This window comes from Littorina saxatilis, linkage group LG15, assembly GCF_037325665.1.
Source record: "Littorina saxatilis isolate snail1 linkage group LG15, US_GU_Lsax_2.0, whole genome shotgun sequence".
NCBI lineage: Eukaryota > Metazoa > Mollusca > Gastropoda > Littorinimorpha > Littorinidae > Littorina > Littorina saxatilis.
The window spans coordinates 48,452,905-48,478,634 of record NC_090259.1 but is presented as its reverse complement, the minus strand read 5'-3'; the positions used below and the strand labels follow the sequence as shown (position 1 = coordinate 48,478,634).

At 44.2% G+C, this 25,730-nt stretch overlaps 1 protein-coding gene across 2 annotated transcripts in view; it reads right to left on the bottom strand.

Annotated features, from left to right (window-relative positions):
- The window catches only part of LOC138949514 (uncharacterized), a 725,664-nt gene that overhangs the window by 422,822 nt on the left and 277,112 nt on the right, over positions 1–25,730 (bottom strand). For both annotated transcript variants that reach the window (XM_070321340.1, XM_070321341.1), the window contains exon 9: positions 9,451–9,684. In XM_070321340.1, the coding sequence (XP_070177441.1) occupies positions 9,451–9,684 (234 nt within the window). The remainder of the gene's footprint in view (positions 1–9,450; positions 9,685–25,730) is intronic.

Below are 25,730 nucleotides of genomic sequence, written 5' to 3'. Positions count from 1 at the left end.
ATATGCGCCGAAATGGCTGCAATCTACTGGCCGTATAAAATTTCATCTCACACGGCATCACTGCAGAGCGCCTAGAACTGTACCCACGGAATATGCGCGATATAAAGACTCATTGATTGATTGATTGATTGATTGAAGATTTTAAATTACAATGTTTTGTCCCTTGCCAATAGGCTAAATGAATCTGCAAAATGCGACAGTCCTCATTCTGATTCGTCCTGATATGGCTCTGCGTAGTCGGCTGGACGTTAAGCAACAAATAAACAAACAAACAAACAAACCTCATTCTGATTTTGAAGTCTCTCTCTCAAAATTACATGATTTTTGCTGGGACATGCTGATCTTTCTTAACCCAGTGTGGGATTTTCAGTGGGGCGACCACCCCCAACCCAGCGCGTCCCCGGGTGGCGGATAGGGGAACGGTCTTCAGATATGGAGATCATCCGCTTGCGGCCGCGGACCAAACTGGCGGTGTTTCCTACCAGGAGGGAGTGGGGTAGCAGGTGGCACTGCTACCCCCTTTGAAATGCTCCATCGTCCATTGACGGGACTCATCTAATGCGATTAATGGCGCATTAAAACCCTAGCTCCGGGTGGGATCCCGGCAAATCCTCCCCCCTGTGCTCTCAGGGTAGGACGTACGGGCCATGAGCTGAGGGTGAGGTAACCCCAACAGAAAACCCCGAATGCTGAAGACGGAGGACCCGGGCCGCACGGCGCATTCTAACAAACCACGGGTACACGCGCTTACGCAAATGATGACACAATCACCCAGCACAGATGGAAATGGCGCTCGCCCATTGAGGACCCCCCAGGGTGGAGCAGCGTCGGGTCCCATGCCCCAACTACTGGAGGTCCCTCCCGTCCGTCTTGTCACGCCAGGGGACGCGGGAGGAGAGTGACTGGCACCACCACAACCAGGATGGGAAGAAACCCAGTCAGCAGCGACCTTTTCAGGTCATGCACTGGAACGCAGAAAGCATCCTGAACAAGAAGACAGAGTTGGAGCATATTCTGCATGAGAAGAACATCAACATCTGATGTATTCAGGAGACCTACCTGACACCCCAAAAGTCCTTCAAAGTGAGAGGCTACCAGTGCCTTAGGTCCGACAGAACAGACCGAAGCAAAGGAGGAATCCTGACCCTCATCAGGAACAACATCAATGCCTCTTTGATAGAAACGCACATGGAGGACTCCGAATATCAGGTGATTCGAATCCAGACGAAGACAGCAGAATTCCATCTTGTCAAATTCTACTGCCCCAACGATAGACACCTCGCCCTTGACACGATCCCCGCAAAGGCCTCCAACTTCATCGTGGTGGGTGACTTCAACAGTCATTCACAGAGTTGGGGATATGACCACTTGGATCGGAGAGGAGAAGAGGTGGAGAACTGGCAGGACGACAAAGGTCTCATCCTTTTGAACAGTCCCTTTGACTGCCCTACATTCTACTCCAGAAGATGGCACACTACATCAACTCCTGACCTAGCCTTCTGCACGGAAGACATGCACCAGCTAACCTGCAGAGAGGTCGGAAAACAGCATGGAGTCCTGCACAGCATGGGCATGGAGTCCTGCACTGAAGCTTCCTTCCCACGGTGGAGCTACAAAAGAGCGAACTGGTTCCTCTTTAGACACCGCACCAGCGAACTCACCTAAGACATCAGAGTCGAGGGTCGAGACATCAACATGGTGGCGAAGGACTTCAACATGGGCATCCTCAGAGCAGCGCGTGAGTCCATTCCCAGGGGTGCCAGGAGAGACTATAAGCCGTACTGGAGCAATGAATTGCAGGAACTGGATGATGATCTGGCAGACGCCAGAAGGGAAGCAGAAGTCAACCCGTCACAAAACAAAAACATCCGCCTCCAGGAAGTCAAAGCCAAATTTCTCAAGAAGAAGCTACAGGCAAGACGGAGAAGCTGGCAAGAGAAAACAAGCTCTCTGAACCTTGAGAAGGATGGCAGAAAGCTATGGAGGCTTACCAAGTAGTTGAATGATTAGAACACCAGCAGAGGAAAGATCACATTAGAAGAGAACGGGAAGGTGCTAACTGGAAAGCATGCTGCCAACCAATTTGCTGAAAGCTATGCAGCTGAGAGCAACCTCCATGTTAGCCCCGAGAAACAGAGAGAAGCAAGAAGAGAGAAAAGAGAGAGACCTGCCAGACAGTCGACAGTGGACGCCATGAGTCAACCACTCACACTCCACGAGCTGCACTCAGCTCTGAAAAAGTTAAAGGCGAAGAAGTCCCCTGGCCCAGACGGCATCACCAACAAGATGCTAACCCACCTTGGTAGTGTAGCAGAGAACAAGCTTCTCGAGGTCTTCAACAGCAGCTGGCAAGAAGGATCGCTACCACAACTCTGGCGAGAAGCGATCATGATCCCCATCTTAAACAAGAAGAGCAAACGCTCGATCGAGTCACTTTCGCAGTTCTGAATATTATATGAGGCATCAGATGGACAGGAAGAAATTGCTATTCACAACACAATAAGTCACGTTCACATAAAATTTGAGCCCGGTCACTTTTATAGTTTCCGAGAAAAGCCCAACGTTAAGTTGTGTGTTGCCGAACAGAAAAGGCTAGTTATCTCCCTTGTTTTTCTGATAACGTTCGTAAAAGGCTACAGATGTAAATACTTTGATGTAAAGAATAATCCTACAAAGTTTCAATCACATCCGATGAACTTTGTCAAAGATATAAAATGTCTAATTTTTCCTTTGACGCTGACCTGTGACCTTGAAAAAGGTCAAAGGTCAACGAAACCATCGTTAAAGTGTAGAGGTCATTGGAGGTCACGACTAAACAAAATATGAGCCCGATCGCTTTGATAGTTTCCGAGAAAAGTCCAACGTTAAGGTGGTGTCTACGGACGGCCGGCCGGACGGCCGGCCGGACAGACTAACACTGACCGATTACATAGAGTCACTTTTTCTCAAGTGACTCAAAAAATGGAAGGATCCAAAGAAGGCCACCAGCTATCGCCCAATCAGCCTCACCAGCTGTGTTGTGAAGACCCTGGAGAGAATTGTGAACGAGCGCCTCAGGTGGTACCTGGAATCCAGGAACCTCCTCGCCCCTGAACAAGCTGGATTCCGACAGTTCCGCAGCACTGAAGATCAGGTCACTTACCTGGCGCAAGAAGTTGAAGATGCCTTTCAGGAACAGAAACTGGTCTTCGTCACCTGGATAGATCTTCAGAAGGCCTTTGACAAGGTCTGGAAATATGGACTCCTTGTAAAACTGCTGAGGAAAGGCGTGTCCAGCAACATGTACCAGTGGATTCGCTCCTACCTCTATAACCGCAGGGCAAGAGTTAACGTCGACGAGACCAAAAGCAAGAAGTTCCTCCTTCGTCATGGCGTCCCTCAGGGCGGAGTCCTCTCCCCCACACTCTTCCTTCTCTTCATCGACGATCTGGTGTCTGAGATGCCCAAGGGTATCAAAGCTGCTCTCTACGCAGACGACCTTGTGATCTGGTGCAAGGAGGAGCACGCAAGTACTGCCACCTACTGAATGCAGCAAGCGGCAGATAGGCTGAACGCATGGGCAGAAGATTGGTGCGTCTCCATCAACAAGGAGAAATCCTCCACCACCCTATTCACACTGTCGCCAAAGCAGAAAGCCGGAACCATTAGGCTTGGTGGAACTCCTCTGAGAGAGGATGAAGAAGCAACGTACCTTGGTGTCACCTTTGATAGACGGCAGACATGGAAACCACACATTGCACAGGCAGAGACGAAGGCCAGGCACAAGCTAGCCATACTCAGGAAGCTGGCAGGTACCATCTGGGGAGCGAACGAGAAGATACTGAAGACAGTATACCAGGGAACAATCAGACCCCACCTCGAGTACGGCTCCACAGCGTGTTCAACCTCAGCCAAGACAAACCTGCAGACCCTCGACCGTGTGCAAAACCAGGCCCTCCGACTCATCACTGGTGAACCGAAATCCACGCCCATCAAGGAAATGGAGAAGCTTACCACCATCCAACCCCTCTGTCAGAGAAGAGAAGCCAAGACTATGGTACAGGCCGAGAAGCTCAAGTGCCTACCCGACCACCCCATGAAGCACACACTGAGCAACCTCACCAAGAACCGGCTCAAACGGAGCAGTTTTGTACACGAGAGCAAGATACTTTCTCGACAGTACAGGGAAGTCCTCCCACAGAACACTTTAACTCTGACTCAAGAAGAAGAGGAAACCCCCAAGGCAACAGAGAAACCAGGCATCCAGATCTGCACCAGTGTTCCACATGTTACCTAAGGAGAAGATCAGAATGACACAGCTCGACAGGCACTCACCTTAGCCCTGATCGACGAACAGTACCCAAAAGAGGCGTGGATCCATGTATACACCGATGGATCAGCAACTAAAGCCGTGCTCAATGGAGGTGCTGGCATTCTGATCCAGTTCCCTGGGGGACATACAGCTACATCCAGCGTTGCCACTGGCAAACACTGCACAAACTATAAAGCAGAAGCAGAAGCTCTCATGCAGGCCGCCTCCTTGGTTCAGGACTCCGCAGACCCTTGCTATCAAGTTGTCTTCCTCTCGGACGCCCTTTCAGTCGTTCAGGCCCTAGAGAACAACAAACTCCCACAGCTGGCCAAAGCATTACAAATGGTCAGACAAACCAGGAGAGTTGTCCTCCAGTGGATACCAGCACACTGTGGGATACCAGGAAATGAAAGGGCAGATGAGCTGGCGAAAGAAGGAGCCGTGGAAGACCAACCTGAACACAGTGTCAGCTTTAGTGACCAGAAGACAATCATCAAGGCATTGATGAGGCCAAGGACAAACATAGATGACTACCACACAATGTCCAGAGAGCAGCAAGTCAACCTCATCAAGCTGCGTACTGGACACAACAGGCTCAATGCTCACATGAACCGAAAGTTCAAGCTGGCGCCATCACCAACCTGTGCCTGCGGTCAAGAAGACCAAACAGTGGAACACATCTTACAGCGATGTCCCTTACTAGATGAGGAACGAAAAGAAGTGTGGCCGTCACCAACTCCCTTGCAGACCAAACCATACGGCAGTCGACAGGAGTTGGAGAAAACGACATTTATCACCAGTGCTGGACTGATCGTGTAACCTCTGCGAACGCCAAGAAGAAGAAGAAGAAGACATGATCTTTGTAATGACAAATGTAAACCAGACGATGTTTTTACTATTCCAGACATGGCGGTGCATGAAGTAGGTAAGGCGCTAGAAGGCCTTGAAAATAAAAAAATCCATGGGTCCTGACAAGATTCCTGCTTACTTGGCCAAATTAGCTCTACCATATATTGTGGAGCCACTCACGTATGTGTATAATCTCTGCATAAAGCAAAACAATGTACTTAGTTTATCAAAGAGAGCAACAGTAATTCCACTCCATAAAGGTGGAAATTTATCCGACCCAAATAATGTTAGACCCATTTCCTTATTACCCATTTTATCCAAACCATTGGAAAAACATATTCACAAACAATTTCTCGCGTACATAGAAAGCAGAAACCTTTTCCATCAATTTCAATCTGGTTTTTGAACAAATTACTCTTGTCACAGCGCCCTTACCACGCTATGCGACACCTGGTTGTCTGCAACAAACCGATCTGAAATCAGTGGTGCTGTGTTTCTTGACTTTAAAAAAGCGTTTGATCTTGTTGATCATTCAAATTTATTGAAGAAATTACAGTTGTATATCAGAAACAGTTCAGTGTGTAACTTGTTTGCTTCCTATTTACAGCACAGATCTCAATATACTGCCTTAAACTGTAAAATATCTACTGAGGAGAGTGTGAAATGCGGGGTGCCTCAAGGGTCAGTGCTTGGGCCGATCTTGTTCTGTATGTATATCGATGATCTGCCACTGCACATTTGTAAGAAGTGATTTTTTTGCTGACGATTCTTCTCTTCATTCAAGTGGAAAGTCTGTTCCAGTAATAGAGTCCTCCCTTCAAACAGCTTTAAACGATGTAAATAACTGGTGTAGTGCCAATGCTATGCTTGTCCATCCAATCAAAACTAAAAATATGGTAATTGCAACCAGACAAAAACACCAGATTTCTCCTCAAACTAAATCTTACTATTAGTACGAAATCAATTGAACAAGTTCAACAGCATCGCGTTTTAGGGGTAATTATTGATTGTGAATTCAAGTGGCAGGCACAATTACAGCATATTTGCAAGAAAGTAGCCAAGAACGTTTTCCTCCTATCCAAGTTAAAGCAATTTACGGACAGAAGGACTCTGGAAATGTTCCACCATGCTCATGTAATGCCTCACATCAATTATGTTTCGACGCTCTGGGATGCCAGCAGTGATGTCCACTTAAAAAAAGTTAGACTCTCTCTATCGTCGCTCGGCTAAACTCATCGTAAATGATAATGCCCCAACAGATATGAAATTAAAAATGCTTAACTTTCTTCCACTGGAAAAGTTAAACAAAGCCATTTTCATGCATAAAATTAATTGTATTACTGTAAAGTGCCGATTTACATTACATCATTATCTAATAAAGCTACCGACAGGTATGGGTCGGTCAACTTGATCCCACCGATTTCACGAATTGACCTATATAAGACTAGTCTTGCTTTTTTGGGTACATCAGTTTGGAATTCATTCCCATCATCATTTAAGCACTTAAAGTCATCAAACAGTTTTAGAAAATGTGTCAAAAACACTTAATGTCTGAGTAGTTTAACGCGTTTTGATTTACCACACTTAGTATTACTCCAAAGATATGCTGTGCATTGTATATTCTGAACATATTTTTGTTGTACTATTGCTACATGTTCGATTGCTACCAACTTGTACTTATAATTACTTGCATAGTATGCATTTGATTTTATGAATAACCACATATGTATGCTCTTCATGCGTCATCTTCATCATCATCATATTGTTTCTTCTTTTTATTTTTCGCTCTCAAGCGCAGTCATCATTGTTCTGCTATCTTTATAATGTAACCAGTATTAGTATTAATACTTGTAGTAGTATAATGTTCAAAAAAAGAAACGCATAGTTGGTACTTGCCAAATTTGTTTTATTTTTCGAAAAAATTTACAGAAAATCCAATATTTAGATTATTTGTTTGAAATTTGGTATGGACACAGTTGAATGCACACACAGTTCATTTGCATCTTCAAATCAATCAGTCAATCAATACGATTGGGTGCCGAGGCTGTCAAGTCAGTAGGGGGTGTGACTGCCTTGAGCAGCAACAACTGCCCGGCACCTTCTGGGCATGGACTGGATCAGATGCCGGATATCTTGCTGTGGGATGGTGTCCCACTCCTCCTGAAGTGCCTGCAATAGATCGCTTCTTCTCGCCTGCGCACACGTCTGTCCAATTCATCCCAGAGGTGTTCTATCGGGTTCATGTCTGGCGACATGGATGGCCAGGGAAGCACCTGGACATGGTGGTCGGTGAGGAACTGGGTGGTGAGTCGTGCTGTGTGCGGGCGAGCGTTGTCCTGCTGGAATATGGCATCCTGGTCAGCCAGAAGAGGAAGGGCGTGTGGGCGCAGAATTTCCTCCACGTATCGCTGGGCAGTTATGCGCCCTTGGACGTGCACCAGGGTGCTCCTTCCAGCGGTATTGATCGCCCCCCACACCATGACGCCTCCACCACCATGAACGGGTGCCTCATCCACACAGTTGGGCGCGTAACGTTCGTTTACTCTCCGGTAGACCCTCCTCCGACCATCATGTCGCTGGAGCAGGAAGTAGGACTCGTCGCTGAACCACACGTGTCTCCAGTGATTCCGGACGGTCCAGCGAAGGTGCTGGTTGCCCCACTGCACTCGGTTCTGGCGATGGCGGCGGGTGAGGACAGCTCCTCTGTGAGGTCTGCGAGCTCTCAAACCAGCTTCATGCAGGCGGTTCCGCACGGTCTGGTCCGATAATCGGTGTGGCCCGGGGAGAGCCTGGACAGAAGATGAGGCCGACAGGAAACGATTCCGGAGGTGGCGGAGCCGTATGAAGCGGTCGTGAGCAGCAGTTGTCGCCCTTGGTCTTCCCGCTCGTGGCAAGTCAGCAACGGAGCCAGTGGCTTGAAACCTGACCCACAGTCTACTGATGGTGCTCTGGGACACGTGGAAGTGCCTGGCGATTGCACTTTGACTTTGGCCTGCTTGTAAACGACCCAATGCAATTTGGCGGTCTTCTCTGCTCAATCGGGCCATCTTTCGTCGCTGAATTGTCGTCTGATTTCTTTGTGGCGAACAATCCGCTTTTATGGGTTTTGGAAGACATGGTGAGAGCTCAATATTCCCCGAGTTTCACGAGATTACACTGAAGCATGACGAGTGGTCATGCCAAATGAGCAATTTTGACATTGTAGCCACTGATAACGCATGCGTCACGTGCAGAGCTCACTTGTGGCAATGGACGAAAGGTCGACGACCAGATAAACATTTTCTGCAGTTTGGTGGATATCCTTGTAGCCATATAACTAAATTAACCAAATATTACAAGCTATGCGTTTCTTTTTTTGAACAGTATAGTAGAATTTCTCTCTAACTTATACAAATGTGTAAACCCTACTTATATTTTTTTTTAGAATGACAGAAAACAAAAAGTATTAGTCATACTTGCACATCCAAATGTAAATATGAGGAGAATTATGTTAAACAAAACACAATGCAGACTTTCAAGGCACTAGCTTTATTCCTTGCAAACCCTTAGGGTTTTGAGTGTGTCACAACAATAGAAAACGCACAACAAAGAAAACAGGCAAAGAAGTGAAGAAAAGTTTCTTATTTCAGATTTGTGTCTCCATTAGGCTAGATACTACTGGAGAGTGATTGGTTACCAAGACCGTTAAACGTGTAACATGACATTTTTTCTGTATTTCAGCCCAGTCACATTCAAACCCCTTTAAGTAATTCAACACAATTCATAACGATTTTGATCTAAAATTTGCTAGCCTGTCTTGCCTTAACTAACATGACCCCGCTGTGACCCCAACATGGGAAAGGGGTTAACCAAACTAGGGTCATATCGGCAGAGTATCAAACCCTTGGAGTTTGTGTAGGTGTCAGAGGTGTTTAAAGTGTGTGTAGGGTGTTGGTGTGTCTCACCTATGACGTTGTGTCCCATGACGCGCAACTGTCAGAGGTGTTTAAAGTGTGTGTAGGGTGTTGGTGTGTCTCACCTATGACGTTGTGTCCCATGACGCGCACCTGTCAGAGGTGTTTAAAGTGTGTGTAGGGTGTTGGTGTGTCTCACCTATGACGTTGTGTCCCATGACGCGCAACTGTCAGAGGTATTTAAAGAGTGTGTAGGGTGTTAGGGTGACTCACCTATGATGTTGTGTCGAAAGACGCACACCTGTCAGAGGTGTTTACAGTGTGTAGGGTGTTAGGGTGACTCACCGATGACGTTGTGTCCCATGACACGCACCTGTCAGAGGTGTTTAAAATGTGTAGGGTGTTAGGGTGACTCACCTATGACGTCGTGTGCAAAGACGCGCACCTCGCAGAACTGCAGCAGGTGAGGACTTGGGGCGACCAGGATGACGAACTGACCCCGGTTGTGCTTTTCGGGGTCGCAATTCAACTCGATCTCGGATGCCTCTTCCAGCGTGTCGTTTCTGTGTTCCGCGCACTTTTTCGTTGGACTCGACAACGTCTGCATCCCTTCGTCCTCCACGAACACATCGAAATGGTCCAGTTGATTGGCTGAGGGGAAAATGGATTTGTTCCCAGCTTAAACAACTGTGTAACCCATATTGGCAATCCCTCGCGACTATCTTAGTTTAGTGGGGCACCGAGGTACTTACTAAACCAAGAAAGTCGCGAAAGATTACCAATGTGAGTTCAAAATTGAGCACTTTGTAATATCCATTTATTCGACGCTATTGCTAATATACTTCCAAGCACCTTACAATACTAAAAACATAACTACACAAATAAATATTGTCGTTTGCAAGGCAATTCCACATGTATCAAAGTAAACTTTGTGAAACTAATAGCAGACTCCAAGCACCTTACAATACTAAAAACATAACTACACAAATAAATATTGTCGTTTGCAAGGCAATTCCACATGTATCAAAGTAAACTTTGTGAAACTAATAGCAGACTCCCTCCCTTCTACCACCCCCTCCCCTTTCCAAAACAGAAGACTCCCTCCCTTCTACCACCCCTCCCCTGTCCAAAACAGAAGACTCCCTCCCTTTCTAAGACCTTATCATCAGATTGTTTGTTTTTAACCTTGGTACATGTACCCCCAGTGTAAACCTCGGCACATGTACCCCCAGTGTAAACCTCGGTACATGTACCCCCAGTGTAAACCTCGGTACATGTACCCCCAGTGTAAACCTCGGCACATGTACCCCCAGTGTAAACCTCGGTACATGTACCCCCAGTGTAAACCTCGGCACATGTACCCCCAGTGTAAACCTCGGTACATGTACCCCCAGTGTAAACCTCGGTACATGTACCCCCAGTGTAAACCTCGGTACATGTACCCCCAGTGTAAACCTCGGTACATGTACCCCCAGTGTAAACCTCGGTACATGTACCCCCAGTGTAAACCTCGGTACATGTACCCCCAGTGTAAACCTCGGTACATGTACCCCCAGTGTAAACCTCGGTACATGTACCCCCAGTGTAAACCTCGGTACATGTACCCCCAGTGTAAACATCGGTACATGTACCCCCAGTGTAAACCTCGGTACATGTACCCCCAGTGTAAACCTCGGTACATGTACCCCCAGTGTAAACCTACCTCCTTTTTCAGACCAGATGTTCTCACATTTTTTTAGGTCTTAAAAGGAGGGTTCAAATGTATGTGAATCAAAAATATGTGTTCTACCCTCATTAATTAATGTCTAAGAGAACGTTGATTTCCTACTATTAGCCCCAAACTTGATCCTCATGCGTCCTCGCATATTAATTCCTTAAGTGTTTCAATCCTAACAATATCACCCCCAAAATTCTTGCCCCACTCCATCTTTTTTCCCACCATCATCACAAACATCATACTTACACCATCCAATGTTTGTTACAAAAAGAGAGAACAAAATACCAGCAACACAAAAACTACACTGAGCACAACAAGTTAAGGCGAAGTGCGCCACTGAAATTTACAGTGATTGGACTTACACAGCCATTTTGAGTTGTTAGCAGTTTTGCACCTTTCAATCTGTCTACTTTCATGACATGCATATGATTACACTATACAAATTCATCAAAGTCTCTAAAAATATATTTCATTGCACCAACCCGTCGAATTTTCATTCACTCTTCCGATAAAAATTACGATTTTCAACCCTTGACAACAGACATTTCTGCTCGCCCAACGCGGAAACGTCGTATACTGTTTGAACAGCAGTTCTTTCCCCTGTGTCATTCGGCGGTTATTTTCGGTTAAATATGGATTCTCCTGGAGAAACCCCCCTATTTTCCAAACAAGCAAACCACAGACACTTTCCATATAAGGGGGTATGACGTAAATACCTGGCCACGATTGGTCAGATAGGCTCGCGTGGCTTTTCGCGTTCTAAAAGTCGTCTGCTCACCATGTTTAGTTTTCGACTGAGTTTGCTTAGAAAAATGGCTCGTGTGAAAAGATTAACGCTCCGAAAAACACATAATGAAGGCAAGCGTACGAGAAGACAACAACTGAAGAGTTGCAGAGACAAGAGAACAACTAAAACACAATCGGTGACAAAGCGCACAAAATCTGGATCGACCGCTGTGGCATGCAGATCAAATTCTGCGTCAGGACTGAGAGTGTGTTCTTGCCTGTTTGACGCGAACACAATTCAAGACGAACACATAGGCCTACACAGCAGCCACCGCGTCAAAAGCGACAGACCCAGAGGCTTCCCAAACAAGGAGATGTTTTGTTGATTTGGAAACCTTTTATGGTATTGACTTGTAAACAAACTTTGTTGTCCGCAATGTAGGCCTAAACAGCCAACGCTGTCACCATGCCCCGACTCAAAACAGGGACACGGCCTTGCAGTGTACGCGCATGTCTCTTGTTCAACGTGTGAGGAAGTTGTTCCAGGTACCGCTGGATACCTTGCTTCCAAAGAAAGCGGTCAAACGGATTATGGTCTCATCAGGCAAGCCGTTTATTCGTCCTTGGTATGTGGGCTAGGTGCTCAACAGTTTTGATACGATATTGGCTTGGTTTTGGCTAATAAGACGTTGTGTGACCGTCATGCATAGGGGGCGCATGCGAGGAGCATGGCGACGCTGTGTCGTGGAATAAACCAGAGTCAAGAGAAACTCCAATACCGTCTTTGTTGGCATTGTCCAGTGTGAGAGGTTTGTTACAGACATGCACTAACGTTACATGGTGTCAGCTTCTTCATTAGTGTTTAAAACTGTATTCAAACTTGCGAAATATGGTAGAAAACGCCGAGCAAGCTCAAAGGGAGCTTACTCGTGATAAACGGTTTTCGGGAGCGTGACTGAAACCGCCGGGGAGTTTAGATTTCCACACGGCAAAAGACAATTTGGAGTCTCAGTGGAAGAAGTAGAAAAGGCAGTGGGTGAATTATTCGATTGCGTCACGGTTGAGTGAAGAAAAGTCCGAGTTTCAAACGGCAGTGTTTCTCACTGTCGCAGGTGAGGATGCGGCAGAGTTGGTAGAGACATGGAAGTTTGACGATCCCACGCACAGGCATAACATTGAGAAAGTGTTGGAGAAGTTTGAGCAGTTCTGTGTAGTGCAGACGAATGAGACCTATGAGACTTACAAATTTAACCAGAGAGCTCAAAAGGAAGATGAGAGTGTCAACACGTATGTGACTGTGCTTCGTACTTTGGCAAAGAATTGTCGTTTTGGGCAGATGGAGGACCGTCTCATCAGGTACAGACTGGTGGCAGGCATCTGCAGTGATGAAATCAGAAGGAAACTTCTGGAGGAGAAGGATCTTGACCTGCAGAAGGCCATTGACATTGTGCGTTTGTATATCACATCAACACGAGCCAAGGACATGTCATCCACTGGGGAGGAAGTTCATAAAGTGTGTGATTTTTCAGGAAGAAAAGGTGTGACGACCAGAAAGGCACCAAAGGCAGGTGCAACACAGGTGGACTGTAAGTTTTGTGGGCGCAAGCATGCGCAGGTGAAAGAACAATGCCCGGCGTACAAGAAGACCTGTCGACGGTGTGGGGGTCCGAACCATTTTGCGACTGTCTGTTTGAAGACAGAAAAGAAACAAATGAACACTTGTCAATGTCATGATTGTGATGATGTGTTGTGTGATGATGATGATGATAATGTTGACCTTGATGTGTTGCATGTGGGTGGAAGTGAGAATGCAGTGCATGCCAAAATGATGATCAACAAGGTTGAAATTTCATTCCAGCTCGACAGTGGTGCAAGCACAAACTGCATGTCAACAAGCACATACACTAAGGTCACAGGGGACAAAACACTCAAGTCGCTTGACAGGTCAAACAAAGAGCTGCGCATGTATGATGAGCGGGAGGTAAGGCCACTGGGGGAAAAGATCATGAAGGTAACAAATCCCAAAAACAAACAAGTGTACAAGGTCAGATTCCAAGTAGTGCAAGGGGAATCCAAACCAATTTTGGGATTCAGAGCAGTGCAGGCAATGGAGCTGATTAAAGTGGTCACAGAAAACATTGCAGTGGTTGATCAGTCAGTTTTGGGGCAGTTTGATGACGTTTTTGAAGGGGAGCTAGGTGATCTTCAGGGTGTTTTACACATACAGACAGACAGCACAGTTCCACCTGTCAAACTACCATGCAGAAAATGGCCACTCGCAATTCGCGACAAAGTCAAACAAGAAGGGCAAAGCCCATACGACTCACATGCTTGACCTTCTGCTTTACACATTTTTCCTACCAAAATACATGTGACCTTGACCCAAGATCAAGGTCATCCAAGGTCATGCAACACAAAGCTGTTAATTCAAGACATAGGAAGTACAATGGTGCTTATTGGCTCTTTCTACCATGAGATATGGTCACTTTCAGTGGTTCACTACCTTATTTTGGTCACATTTCATAAGGGTCAAAGTGACCTTGACCTTGATCATATGGGACCAAATGTGTCTCATGATGAAAGCATAACATGTGCCCCACATAATTTTTAAGTTTGAAACAGTTATCTTCCATAGTTCAGGGTCAAGGTCACTTCAAAATATGTATACAATCCAACTTTGAAGAGCTCCTGTGACCTTGACCTTGAAGCAAGGTAAACCAAACTGGTATCAAAAGATGGGGCTTACTTTGCCCTATATATCATATATAGGTGAGGTATTCAATCTCAAAAACTTCAGAGAAAATGGGAAAAATATGAACAAGCATTTCACCATTAAATTGATTAATTACAACTTTAAAAGAAGGGCAAAGCCCATACGACTCACATGCTTTACACATTTTTCCTACCAAAATACATGTGACCTTGACCCAAGGTCAAGGTCATCCAAGGTCATGCAACACAAAGCTGTTAATTCAAGACGACGGGCGCAGTGGCGTGGTGGTAAGACGTCGGCCTCCTAATCGGGAGGTCGTGAGATCGAATCCCGGTCGCTGCCGTCTGGTGGGTTAAGAGTGGAGATTTTTCCGATCTCCCAGGTCAACTTATGTGCAGACCTGCTAGTGACTTAACCCCCTTCGTGTGTACACGCAAGCACAAGACCAAATGCGCACGGAAAAGATCCTGTAATCCATGTCAGAGTTCGGTGGGTTATAGAAACACGAAAATACCCAGCATGCTTCCTCCGAAAGCGGCGTATGGCTGCCTAAATGGCGGGGTAAAAACGGTCATACACGTAAAATTCCACTCGTGCAAAAACATGAGTGAACGTGGGAGTTTCAGCCCACGAACGCAGAAGAAGAAGAAGAAGAAGTTAATTCAAGACATAGGAAGTACAATGGTGCTTATTGGCTCTTTCTACCATGAGATAGGGTCACTTTTAGTGGTTCACTACCTTATTTTGGTCACATTTCATAAGGTCAAAGTGACCTTGACCTTGATCATATGTGACCAAATGTGTCTCATGATGAAAGCATAACATGTGCCCCACATAATTTTTAAGTTTGAAACAGTTATCTTCCATAGTTCAGGGTCAAGGTCACTTCAAAATATGTATACAATCCAACTTTGAAGAGCTCCTGTGACCTTGACCTTGAAGCAAGGTAAACCAAACTGGTATCAAAAGATGGGGCTTACTTTGCCCTATATATCATATATATAGGTGAGGTATTGAATCTCAAAAACTTCAGAAAAAATGGGAAAAATGTGAAAAATAGCTGTTTTTTAGGCAACATTTATGGCCCCTGCGACTTTGACCTTGAAGCAAGGTCAAGATGCTATGTATGTTTTTTGGGGCCTTGTCATCATACACCATCTTGCCAAATTTGGTACTGATAGACTGAATAGTGTCCAAGAAATATCCAACGTTAAAGTTTTCCGGACGTCCGGACGGACGGACGGACGACTCGGGTGAGTACATAGACTCACTTTTGCTTCGCATGTGAGTCAAAAAGAGCTGGACAGGCTGCAAGCACTAGGGGTCATAACACCAGTACACAGTCCAACAGACTGGGTTAGTAGCGTTGTTGTTACCATGAAACCCAATGGGTCCGTACGTCTCTGCCTTGACCCAAAACCATTGAACAAAGCGCTCAAACGCAATGACTACCCCATGAAAACGATAGACGACGTACTTGGTGAGCTTCAGGGTGCGCGTTATTTCAGTCATTTTGACGCACGGAATGGGTTTTGGCATGTTCACCTGGATGAAGAGAGCAGTTTGCTCACTACGTTTGAGACACCTGAAGGAAAATTTCGTTGGCTGCGCATGCCTTTCGGAATTTCAGTGGCGCCAGAAGAATTCCAACGTCGAATGGACGAGGCAGTTCAGGGTTTGCCCGGAGTTTTTGCCAGTCTGTCCCTGATGAGACATCATTGTCTGGGGCAAGGGTGATACAGATGAAGAGGCCTCAGTTGATCATGATCGAAACGTCCAAAGTCTGTTGCAGCGTTGTCGTGAGAAGAACGTCAAGCTGAACAAGCAGAAGGTTGAATTGAAGAAGACAGAGATATCGTACCTGGGTCACGTGATCTCCAAAGAGGGGTTGAAAGTTGATCCGAAGAAAGTTGATGCAATCAACTCATTTCGACAACCCGAGGACAAGGCTGATGTTCAGCGTCTGTTGGGTATGGTTGGCTATTTGCAAAAGTTTGCGCCGCAGTTGTCTGAGAAAGCCGCGCCATTGCGAGAACTAGTCAAAAAGAACGTCCTGTTCAGATGGAATGAGGACCACACCAAAGCACTTGACGAGATCAAAGCAATGCTGTCTGAACCACCAGTTCTCAGATATTTCAGTTCTGAGGGGAAGACGACTCTTCAGTGTGATGCTTCAGAGTTTGGTCTTGGTGCTTGCCTGATGACCGATGGTCAACCGGTACATTTTGCGTCACGAGCGTTGACTGAAACAGAACAGCACTATGCGCAGATTGAAAAGGAGATGTTGGCGATAGTGTTTGGTTTGGAGCGTTTCGAACGCTATTGTTTTGGACGACAGGTGGAGGTCGAGTCAGACCACAAACCATTGATTCCGATACACCAGAAAAGTCTGCTGAGCGCGCCGAAGCGGCTACAACGCATGCTGATGAGAACTCAAAGGTTTGACTACACGGTAGTCTACAAGAAGGGCTCAGAGATGTGGTTAGCTGATGCTCTCAGTAGGGCGGTTCACAAGTCCAGTGGGGGCAAAGGCAAGGTGGAAAAGGAGGCAATTTTTCAGACAGACCTTGAAAAAGAGGTGGAAGACATTCAGATGGCTTCATACATTTCAGTGTGTGAGTCAACATTGCAGGAACTTCAGAAAATGACAACAGAAGATGAAAATCTGTGTCATCTCAAGAGAGTGATACAAGGGGGATGGCCAGAGGACAAAAGGAGTGTTCCATTGAGGCTACAGGTGTATTTTCCCTTCCGAGAGGAGTTGTCAGTTCAGAACGGCCTCGTATTCAAAGCTGAAAGGATTGTTGTTCCTGAGGGCATGAAGCAGAGAATCATGCAGTTGCTTCATAAGAGTCATACAGGCCTACAAGGTTGTTTGAGGAGAGCTCGAGAGGTGGTATATTGGGTCAACATGGCGAAGGACATGGAACGGTTTCTCTCACAGTGTGAACCGTGTCAAACGTTCCAAAAGGCGCAGCCCAAGGAACCAAGCATCAGTCATCCCATTCCAGAACGCCCATGGCAATATGTGGCTACTGATCTCATGGAATGCAGGGGGAATGACTATCTTGTGGTAGTAGACTACTACTCTGACTTCTTTGAAGTTGATCGTCTTGACAAGAAGACGGGCAAGGAGGTGATTTACAAGCTGAAAGCACACTTTGCCAGGCATGGCATACCAGAGCGGCTTGTTTCTGACAATGGACCGCCTTTCCAGGGTTCAGAGTTCAGGACATTTGCTAATCAGTGGGGATTTGAACATGTCACGAGTTCTCCAGGTTACCCACAGTCAAACGGTAAAGCTGAAAACACTGTCAAAACAGTCAAAGATCTCATGAAAAAGTGTGCTGAAGATCAGTCAGATGCATACTTAGCACTGCTGGAACTTAGAAACATACCATCAGAGAAAGTGCAAACATCTCCATCACAGAGACTATTTGGCCGCAGAACGAGAACGCTGTTGCCGACAGCTAAAACACTGCTGAAGCCAAAAACATGCACAGGGGTGAAACAAAAACTAGAACAGAAAAAGTTCACACAACAACAGTACTACAACAGAAGCTCCACAGAGCTGAGTGATCTAAAGCCAGGCCAGGAAGTTAGGTTCAAAGCTCCAAGGACAAATCGGTGGATAAAAGCAACAGTAGACAGTCAAGTTGATGTAAGATCATACAAAATCAGGACGGCTGATGGCAAAGAATACAGGAGAAACAGAAAAGATGTGAGACAGGCATCACACAAGTTCACAGTACATGTACAACCAAGATGTGTACACACTGATGCTGAATACAGCACAATGGACAGAGACCAAATGGACAGACAATCACAATCTCTGTGCAACAGACATAGACAGTACAGAGAGCAGGAAAAACAAACAGGAAAAACACATGAGTTCAACATTCCTGAAGAAAATACAGACACTCAGGTGCCAACCCATGATATAAACACAAGAGTAGACACTCGGAATACAGAAACTCATGTTCAGTCTCCGAAGAAGTCCACATGTATCAAACTTAATATACAGAACAAAGCAGCCACATGTACAAAGACACAAACACCACAGACTGACTGTGCAGCCACCCAAACATGCACATCCAGAGGTAGGGTGATCAAGAAACCAAGCTACCTGCAAGAGTACACCACTTAAAACAGACAAACCATCATCAAGTTTAAGTTTTTATGTTTGAATTTTACTTATTGAAGGATGTATGAAGCAGAAAAAGGATTGAGTGTGAGAATTGTGTTAGTTGAACAATTAAAACAGGAAGTATTTAAGTTAAGCACAGGGAGGTGAACTTTGCCTGTTACATTCTGAAACTTGAACAATTGAAGAGATGGAGGGGGTTGTGCCTCTGTGAAGAGACAATGAAGGACAATCGGCACCGAAAGTCTGAATGTAATCAAATGGAGTAAATGTTTATTTCGTAAGTGTTCATACTTAAGTAAGAGGTGGATGCCTACTGTTTTAGTCATTTTTTATTTTAATTCAGTGTTCAATGTTCTTTCATTTTGTTTATTCAAATTCGTTTGTTTAAGGAAAGGGAGATGATACGATATTGGCTTGGTTTTGGCTAATAAGACGTTGTGTGACCGTCATGCATAGGGGGCGCATGCGAGGAGCATGGCGACGCTGTGTCGTGGAATAAACCAGAGTCAAGAGAAACTCCAATACCGTCTTTGTTGGCATTGTCCAGTGTGAGAGGTTTGTTACAGACATGCACTAACGTTACAAGTTTAACACATTTTGTGAAAGTTTAGATTTGGTAGGCGTGCATCACAAAACCTTCCAGGGCCCGTATGCATGAACTAGAAGTAAGAAACACTGGAAGTAGAGGCCTCTTTTCGAAGTGGGAACTCCCGAAGTCAACTTTCTAACTGTTCACTATGCATGAACTGACTTGAACGCCAGATGGTGAAATTGCTGTACTCTTGACAGAAGTGTTTTACGAAAGAACGATTATTCTGTCCAAATTTCAGAACAGTCTAACTGTTAAACATAAAGACGCTGTCTGGTCGAAAATTGTCAAAGAAGTGTCGGTCTCTCTCTCTCAGTCTCTCTCTCTCTCTCTCTCTACAAAATCAAGATGTTACCGAAGTTGATAGCCATAAAGTCTTGGGAATAACTATTGACAATAACCTGTCTTGGTCAAAACATGTAGATACACTTTGTAAAAACACATCCAAAAAAATATTTCAGTTATCAAAAATCAAACACTTTCTAGACCTTCGCACAAGAAAACTGTTTTTTCAGGCACATATTCAGTCAGCTATTGACTATGCGTCCACAGTGTGGGACTCTGCAAGTGCAAATACTTTGAAACACTTGGGCAGTTTACATAGAAGAGCTGTTAAATTAATTATTTTAAAAAAATACATCTCTTTCCATGACTGATTATAAACGATTGCAAATTCTTCCTATCAAAGATAGATTTGCATATAACAAAGGTGTGATGATGCATAGAATTATGTCAGGGAATGCTCCTACACTCATTGCCTCAAATTTCAAAATAAATCATTATAGAAAATGTAACAAATTAATTACACCAACTCCAAGAATTGACCTGTACAAGTCGAGTCTATCATATTCTGGAGCAATTATGTGGAACGCCATTCCAAATATAATTAAATTACGAATTTATGAAACATCATTCAAGGAATATTACATGCTGTTTCTTTTACAAAACTTATAAAAACTATTATCAAGCAGCTGGCAAAATATAACTGTACTCTCTGATTATATTGAAAAACATGATTATATATAATTCATGAAGGATTTTTTTATACAAACACATATTTCCCTGTTATATATAATTTTCAAGCATTGCTAAAGAATCCTAATGCATCTTAAAATGTCTTATTGGTTGCTTGACATGTTAATTATGGTAAATATGTCATTTGTACTATTGTTAAACTTATCTTTTATTTCTTCTTGTTTGTTACCCCTCAATGGGCGAGGGCCGGATGAAAAGAAGCATGTATACATTGCTTATTCTGTCACCCTCGTAAAATAAATTTCAATTCAATTCAATTCTCTCTCTCTCTCTCTCTCTCTCTCTCTCTCTCTCTCTCTCTCTCTCTCTTACGACACACGCACACACAGACAAACGTACACTCATACACATACTGACACTATGACACAAGTGACACTGACCGGCACACATAAACACGCACACACCACACACTGCACACACACACACACACACGCGCGCGCACACATATACACACACACACGCACCCATACACGCACGCACACAGTCACAAACAAATAACCACACACTCACTCTCTCTCACTTTCTCTCATTCTCTTTCAAACTACACTCATACACACACTGAAACTATGATGACACTCGGCACACACACACACACACACACATGGCACACACACTGACACATACACACACACACACACACACACACACACACACACACACACCCACACACACTCACCGTAGTGACACACGCATACACACGCGCGTACAGTTGAAAGTCAAGACATGATATGATTTTTTCAAAGCATAGGAAGGTTTCTTTTGCAAATAAATAAAATCAACACAGAGGCAAAACCCGGTTTTTGCAGCCGGAATGCAATTGCCGGAGGCTTAAAAAGAAAAAGATTGATAAAAATAATTTAAAAAAAAATATAGCTCCCGGCGGAACTTGAACCCGGAGCGAATGAACGAGAGTCCGGAACCGTTACCACTGCACTATGTTACTCGTGTATACTAGAGGCATGATGAAAAAAGGCATTCTGAGTTATTCAGTCGTGCTGGTTTGAAAGCTCGCCACCTTCGCCGAATGACTCGAGCACGTTTTTTTCGGTCAGTAACTGATCGAACTGTCGGTTTTGAGTCACTCTGTTTAAAGCATTTCACCTAAATTAAACAAGAATGTCACAGTCTGTGTCTATGGTGCAAGGTAGAAGAACGTCTCACGATTGTAGCCAAGTTACCACAGTTGCTCGATTGACGCATTTCACGTCTTCGATGTTGTGTCTGAGATCATTTCCCAATGAGCTGCCTTTAAAAACGGAATGTCCTGCAATTGTAGTATGCGCTGGAGGTTTCTTTTGGATGGGTAAGGACCCTTGAGATGCGATATCGTCGTATAATTATGTCAAGCGAGAGGCCTAACATTGGAAGTGGGAACTTCGAAAGCAAAGTTGCCAGCTACTCGGTATGCACGAGCTAAATTGAACGCCGAAGTAGTGGCTTCGAGAGTTCTGAGGTCAAGGTCGAGAAAATTGGGGGAATCCCAATTAGTGCGCATGCGTTTGTAAACGGTAGGCTTGGTGACCAGAAGAAACAAATCTCATCGCGAGTTCGTAAATGGGCAAACGTTGATCGCGCTGTAGCTTTTACTATAATTGTTGTTTTTGACTGGTTGAACGAAAGGGTCGGTTCAAAGCTGTGATGATTGTCCTTAAATAGAATGACTGTCTATAATAATGATTTCGTTGACCAGAATGTTGGGGACAATAAAAAAGGTTGTTTATGTGGTAGCGAAGTCGGTTAACTTAAAACTCTTTTTGTAGTGTTTTTTTATGATTGTGTATCGGTAAAACTGCTGGACAAAAATAGTTTGGTCAGAGCGAAAGTTTGTGTTACTGGTAAATTTGAAAAAGCAGAACTCCATTTTTTGGGAATCAAGATATAAGGTGTAGTGAAAAGAAGATAAGTTCAGCGAATTTCATATTATTTGAGAAAATGTGTGTCCGAATTTTTAAAACAGAAAAATTGTTGTACTTAGGTGTTTGTAAATTATGTTTGTCCTCGTTAATTGTGAAGAGGATGTATGTTTATATAAAGTTCAAAGTCAAGATTGGATTTTTTTAGCATACTTGCGTGTGTGCATGTGTATTAGACATATACATTGACATAGAACACTTTATTATCTCAATTACGATAAACTCGGGTGTGTTGAATCACAATAAACAGCATAAAACGTAAGAACATGAATAAAATATCTAGGCGCAAATATAGTCAGCTCATCATAGTGTGGGGAGTGGGTACACACACACACACACACACACACACACACACACACACACACACACACACACACACACCGTCGAACACACACATAACGTTGAACACACACACACACACACACATACACATACACACCGTCGAACACACACACACCGTCGAACACACACACACCGTCGAACACACACATAACATCGAACACACACACGCAATGACAAAAAAAATAGCAGAAACTTACACTTCAACACTCGAACACACACACACACACACACACACACACACACACACACACACACATACAAACACACACGCACACACACACACGCACACAACCACACACGCACACACACACACACACACACACACACACTCACACATGCACACAACGACGCCCATTTTCATAGAAACACAGTAACCCCCTCGTATAAGCGGGAATGAAAGAGTGGTGGCCAATGACCCTGAACAAACAAAAGTCAAAGCTGGCAACTCAGGTTTGTATTGAGGGAAATTTGCACGAAATGCATGCACAAGATACGACTTTTCCCTCTATTTTCTCTCTTTGGGACTTTCATTTGCGTCAGCTCGGTTTGATATGAAAAACTGAAGAAAAGCCCTGCCTTTTTGCACTGAGAAACTGTGGAAGTAGCGTGTTTACTACTGGGTCTGGCTGTAGTACATTTACCCTCATTTACTTCCTCGTTAGCTTCCAAAGTAAACTCTTTTTTCGTCCCATGCATGCGAAAGTGAGGATGTACTTCCGATGTCACTCAAAACTTTAGAAGTAGTCGCAAAATACCCTGAGTTACTTCCTCGCTTTGCTTCGAGGTAAACCCTTTTTCCGGCCCATGCATACGAAAGTGAGGCAAGTACTTCCGATGTCACTCAAAACTTCGGCAGTTGTCGCGAACTTTCCCCATAAGCATACGGGCCCAGAAGAAAGCTGATAAACTCTATCAACGACTTGATGTAGATCTACTGGAGGAGAAAGTATTCAGTGAGGCGTTCTTGACATCAGTGTAAGCTACGACGGATCATGGCTGACCATGGGGCACTCGTCCCACATTGGAATAGGGTGTGTTGTAGTCTAGACGTGCTGACTGGAATTTGCTTAGACGCTCATGTTATGTGCAACTACTGTCATACGTTTGCCAGACAACTGGAAACAAACTTCTCCAGGAGAAACCCCTGGAGTATGCTGCCTGGCTGGTAAAACAACTAGACATCTGTGACAAGAATTTTGCAGGTGAGTGTGTAACTCCCCTAAGTTTTGGGAGAGGTATAGGAATACCTTTTAACGTACAAAACACTCAGACACAGTCAACCACTCTTACTCTAATCACTGACTCCACCACCAGGCAACATTCAAACCAAAGTTTATTATTTACACACACGACAACACCGCATTCACATTCACATCCAATCACAATCGCTCAAAATCAAAGATAGATGAAGAAGGTAGAATTATCTTAAAGTTTAACAAAACAAATTGGCTATAAGAATTTATAACTTGATACTAAAAGAACTGTAAATATCCCTAAATATTACCACCTACCACCTTAATTCCCTGATCCCGAAAAGTCAAGAAGTCTCTTTATAAATCTATCTCAACTCAAAATCCGCTTATCTTCACCTACAGTAATCAATTAACCCTGTTATTTATTAACTAACTATTATTTCTAACTTACATTTACACTAATACCTCGTGATAGGGACTACCTACGTTTATTGCTACACTGCCTTCAACCTTGATGCATACGATCAACGCCAAACGCAGCTACACATGAAACCAGTAGGCCCAGCCACCAATAATACTAATTAACTTAACTTTAAATAACAAGACTCTCAATTATCTTCCACTTATTTCAACACAATAAATGGTACGAACATTAAGTCATCACTAACACACTCAAATTAATCCACAATGTAACAACCTTACTTCATAACAACAAATTACAATATCACTACATAATTTTCTCTTCGCGCGTAATGATCATGACGTTTCACAACCAAGTCCAGTTCACATCTCGCCGATCCACAAAAATCAACGTCGCTCAAAACAAAACATAAAAAAAATAAAGACACTCCAGATTAGTCCCGTTGAATCTTCCACTTATTTCAACACAATAAATGGTACGAACATTAATTCATCAATAACACATTCACATTAATTCACCACGTAACAACCTTACTTCATAGCAACAAATTACAATATCACTACATAATTTTCTCTTCGCGCGTAATGATCATGACGTTTCACAACCAAGTCCAGTTCACATCTCGCCGATCCACAAAAATCAACGTCGCTCAAAACAAAACATAAAAAATAAAGACACTCCAGATTAGTCCCGTTGAATCTTCCACTTGCACAATCTTTATGTCTTTAATATGTTTAAATTCACTTATAGGTCACAATGCTTAGTGAAGCCACAGCTGCATAACTCGAGGCACACAGATGCCATAATATATTCTTGTGCCCATACTGCTCGTGGCAATAGAATGCCAGCACCTTCCACCACTTTACTCACTGACGGTGGGCCACCTCACCTCCACAGCTCACACTTGCGACACACCGGTGGTCAAACACTCCACCAACAACACGCCTTCCTCCCGGGTAACGAGTCGGAAGCATCTTTCTCCCGGAAACTCATGCTGTCTCCTGTGTCGTTCGTCTCTCCTGGCTTGGACTCGCCCACAGCCACGCTTCTATGCTTGAACGCTGTTGTAGGAACAAAGCCAAGTATAACTACTTGTTCCCCAACAATACTTCAATTATCTCCCCTTACCCACAAAGTCCACAAATTAACTCTCCTAACAACAATATCTCCTTCATTAGACTTCCCATAATTATCAATACTCATCAACTTTCAAAGTCCCCTCTTTACTTAATTACTCATTAATTACCATAATTAACTACTTAATTAACCACCCTGGCCATCTCGTCAAAGTTACCATTTAACTTTAACCACAATCATTATCAAAATACCAGAGTCCCAACATGACCAATTATGTAATAATTCTTACAATTTTCACTCCCTTAAATACCTAATTATAGTCTTTACTTTTATACAATTGTAAAGACACCATCATCAATATAAATGTACAAAGTATTTACAACTCCCATTTCACAAAGTCAATACAACATGGCTGCCCCCATAATCAACAATTCCTATTTCATTATTTGACCCAACCATTTACAAGCAGCCCCTTCACAAACAACGCCACTTCTCTTACCCCTTATGAATTTAAGTCATATTACATAGTGGCACCTCGTTCTTTCCTCTTTCTCTAACCGTGATGACGTCACATATTTACAACCAACCCCCCGTCTTCTGTCTTGACAGAGAACTCCCGTTTAAAACCTCCCGTACCTCGTCTCCAAATTTCCGCACTAACAACTACTACACGACTATTCTCTGGAATTAACGCTCTCTACCTTAAATACACCCTCCATAAAAATAAATCCTTCCCACACATGAGTTCACTCGCAGTAACTGCTGACACCTCTTTTCTTCTTTCCACCAGCCAACTCGCTCTCCCCACTTCTTGTGCTTGAGCC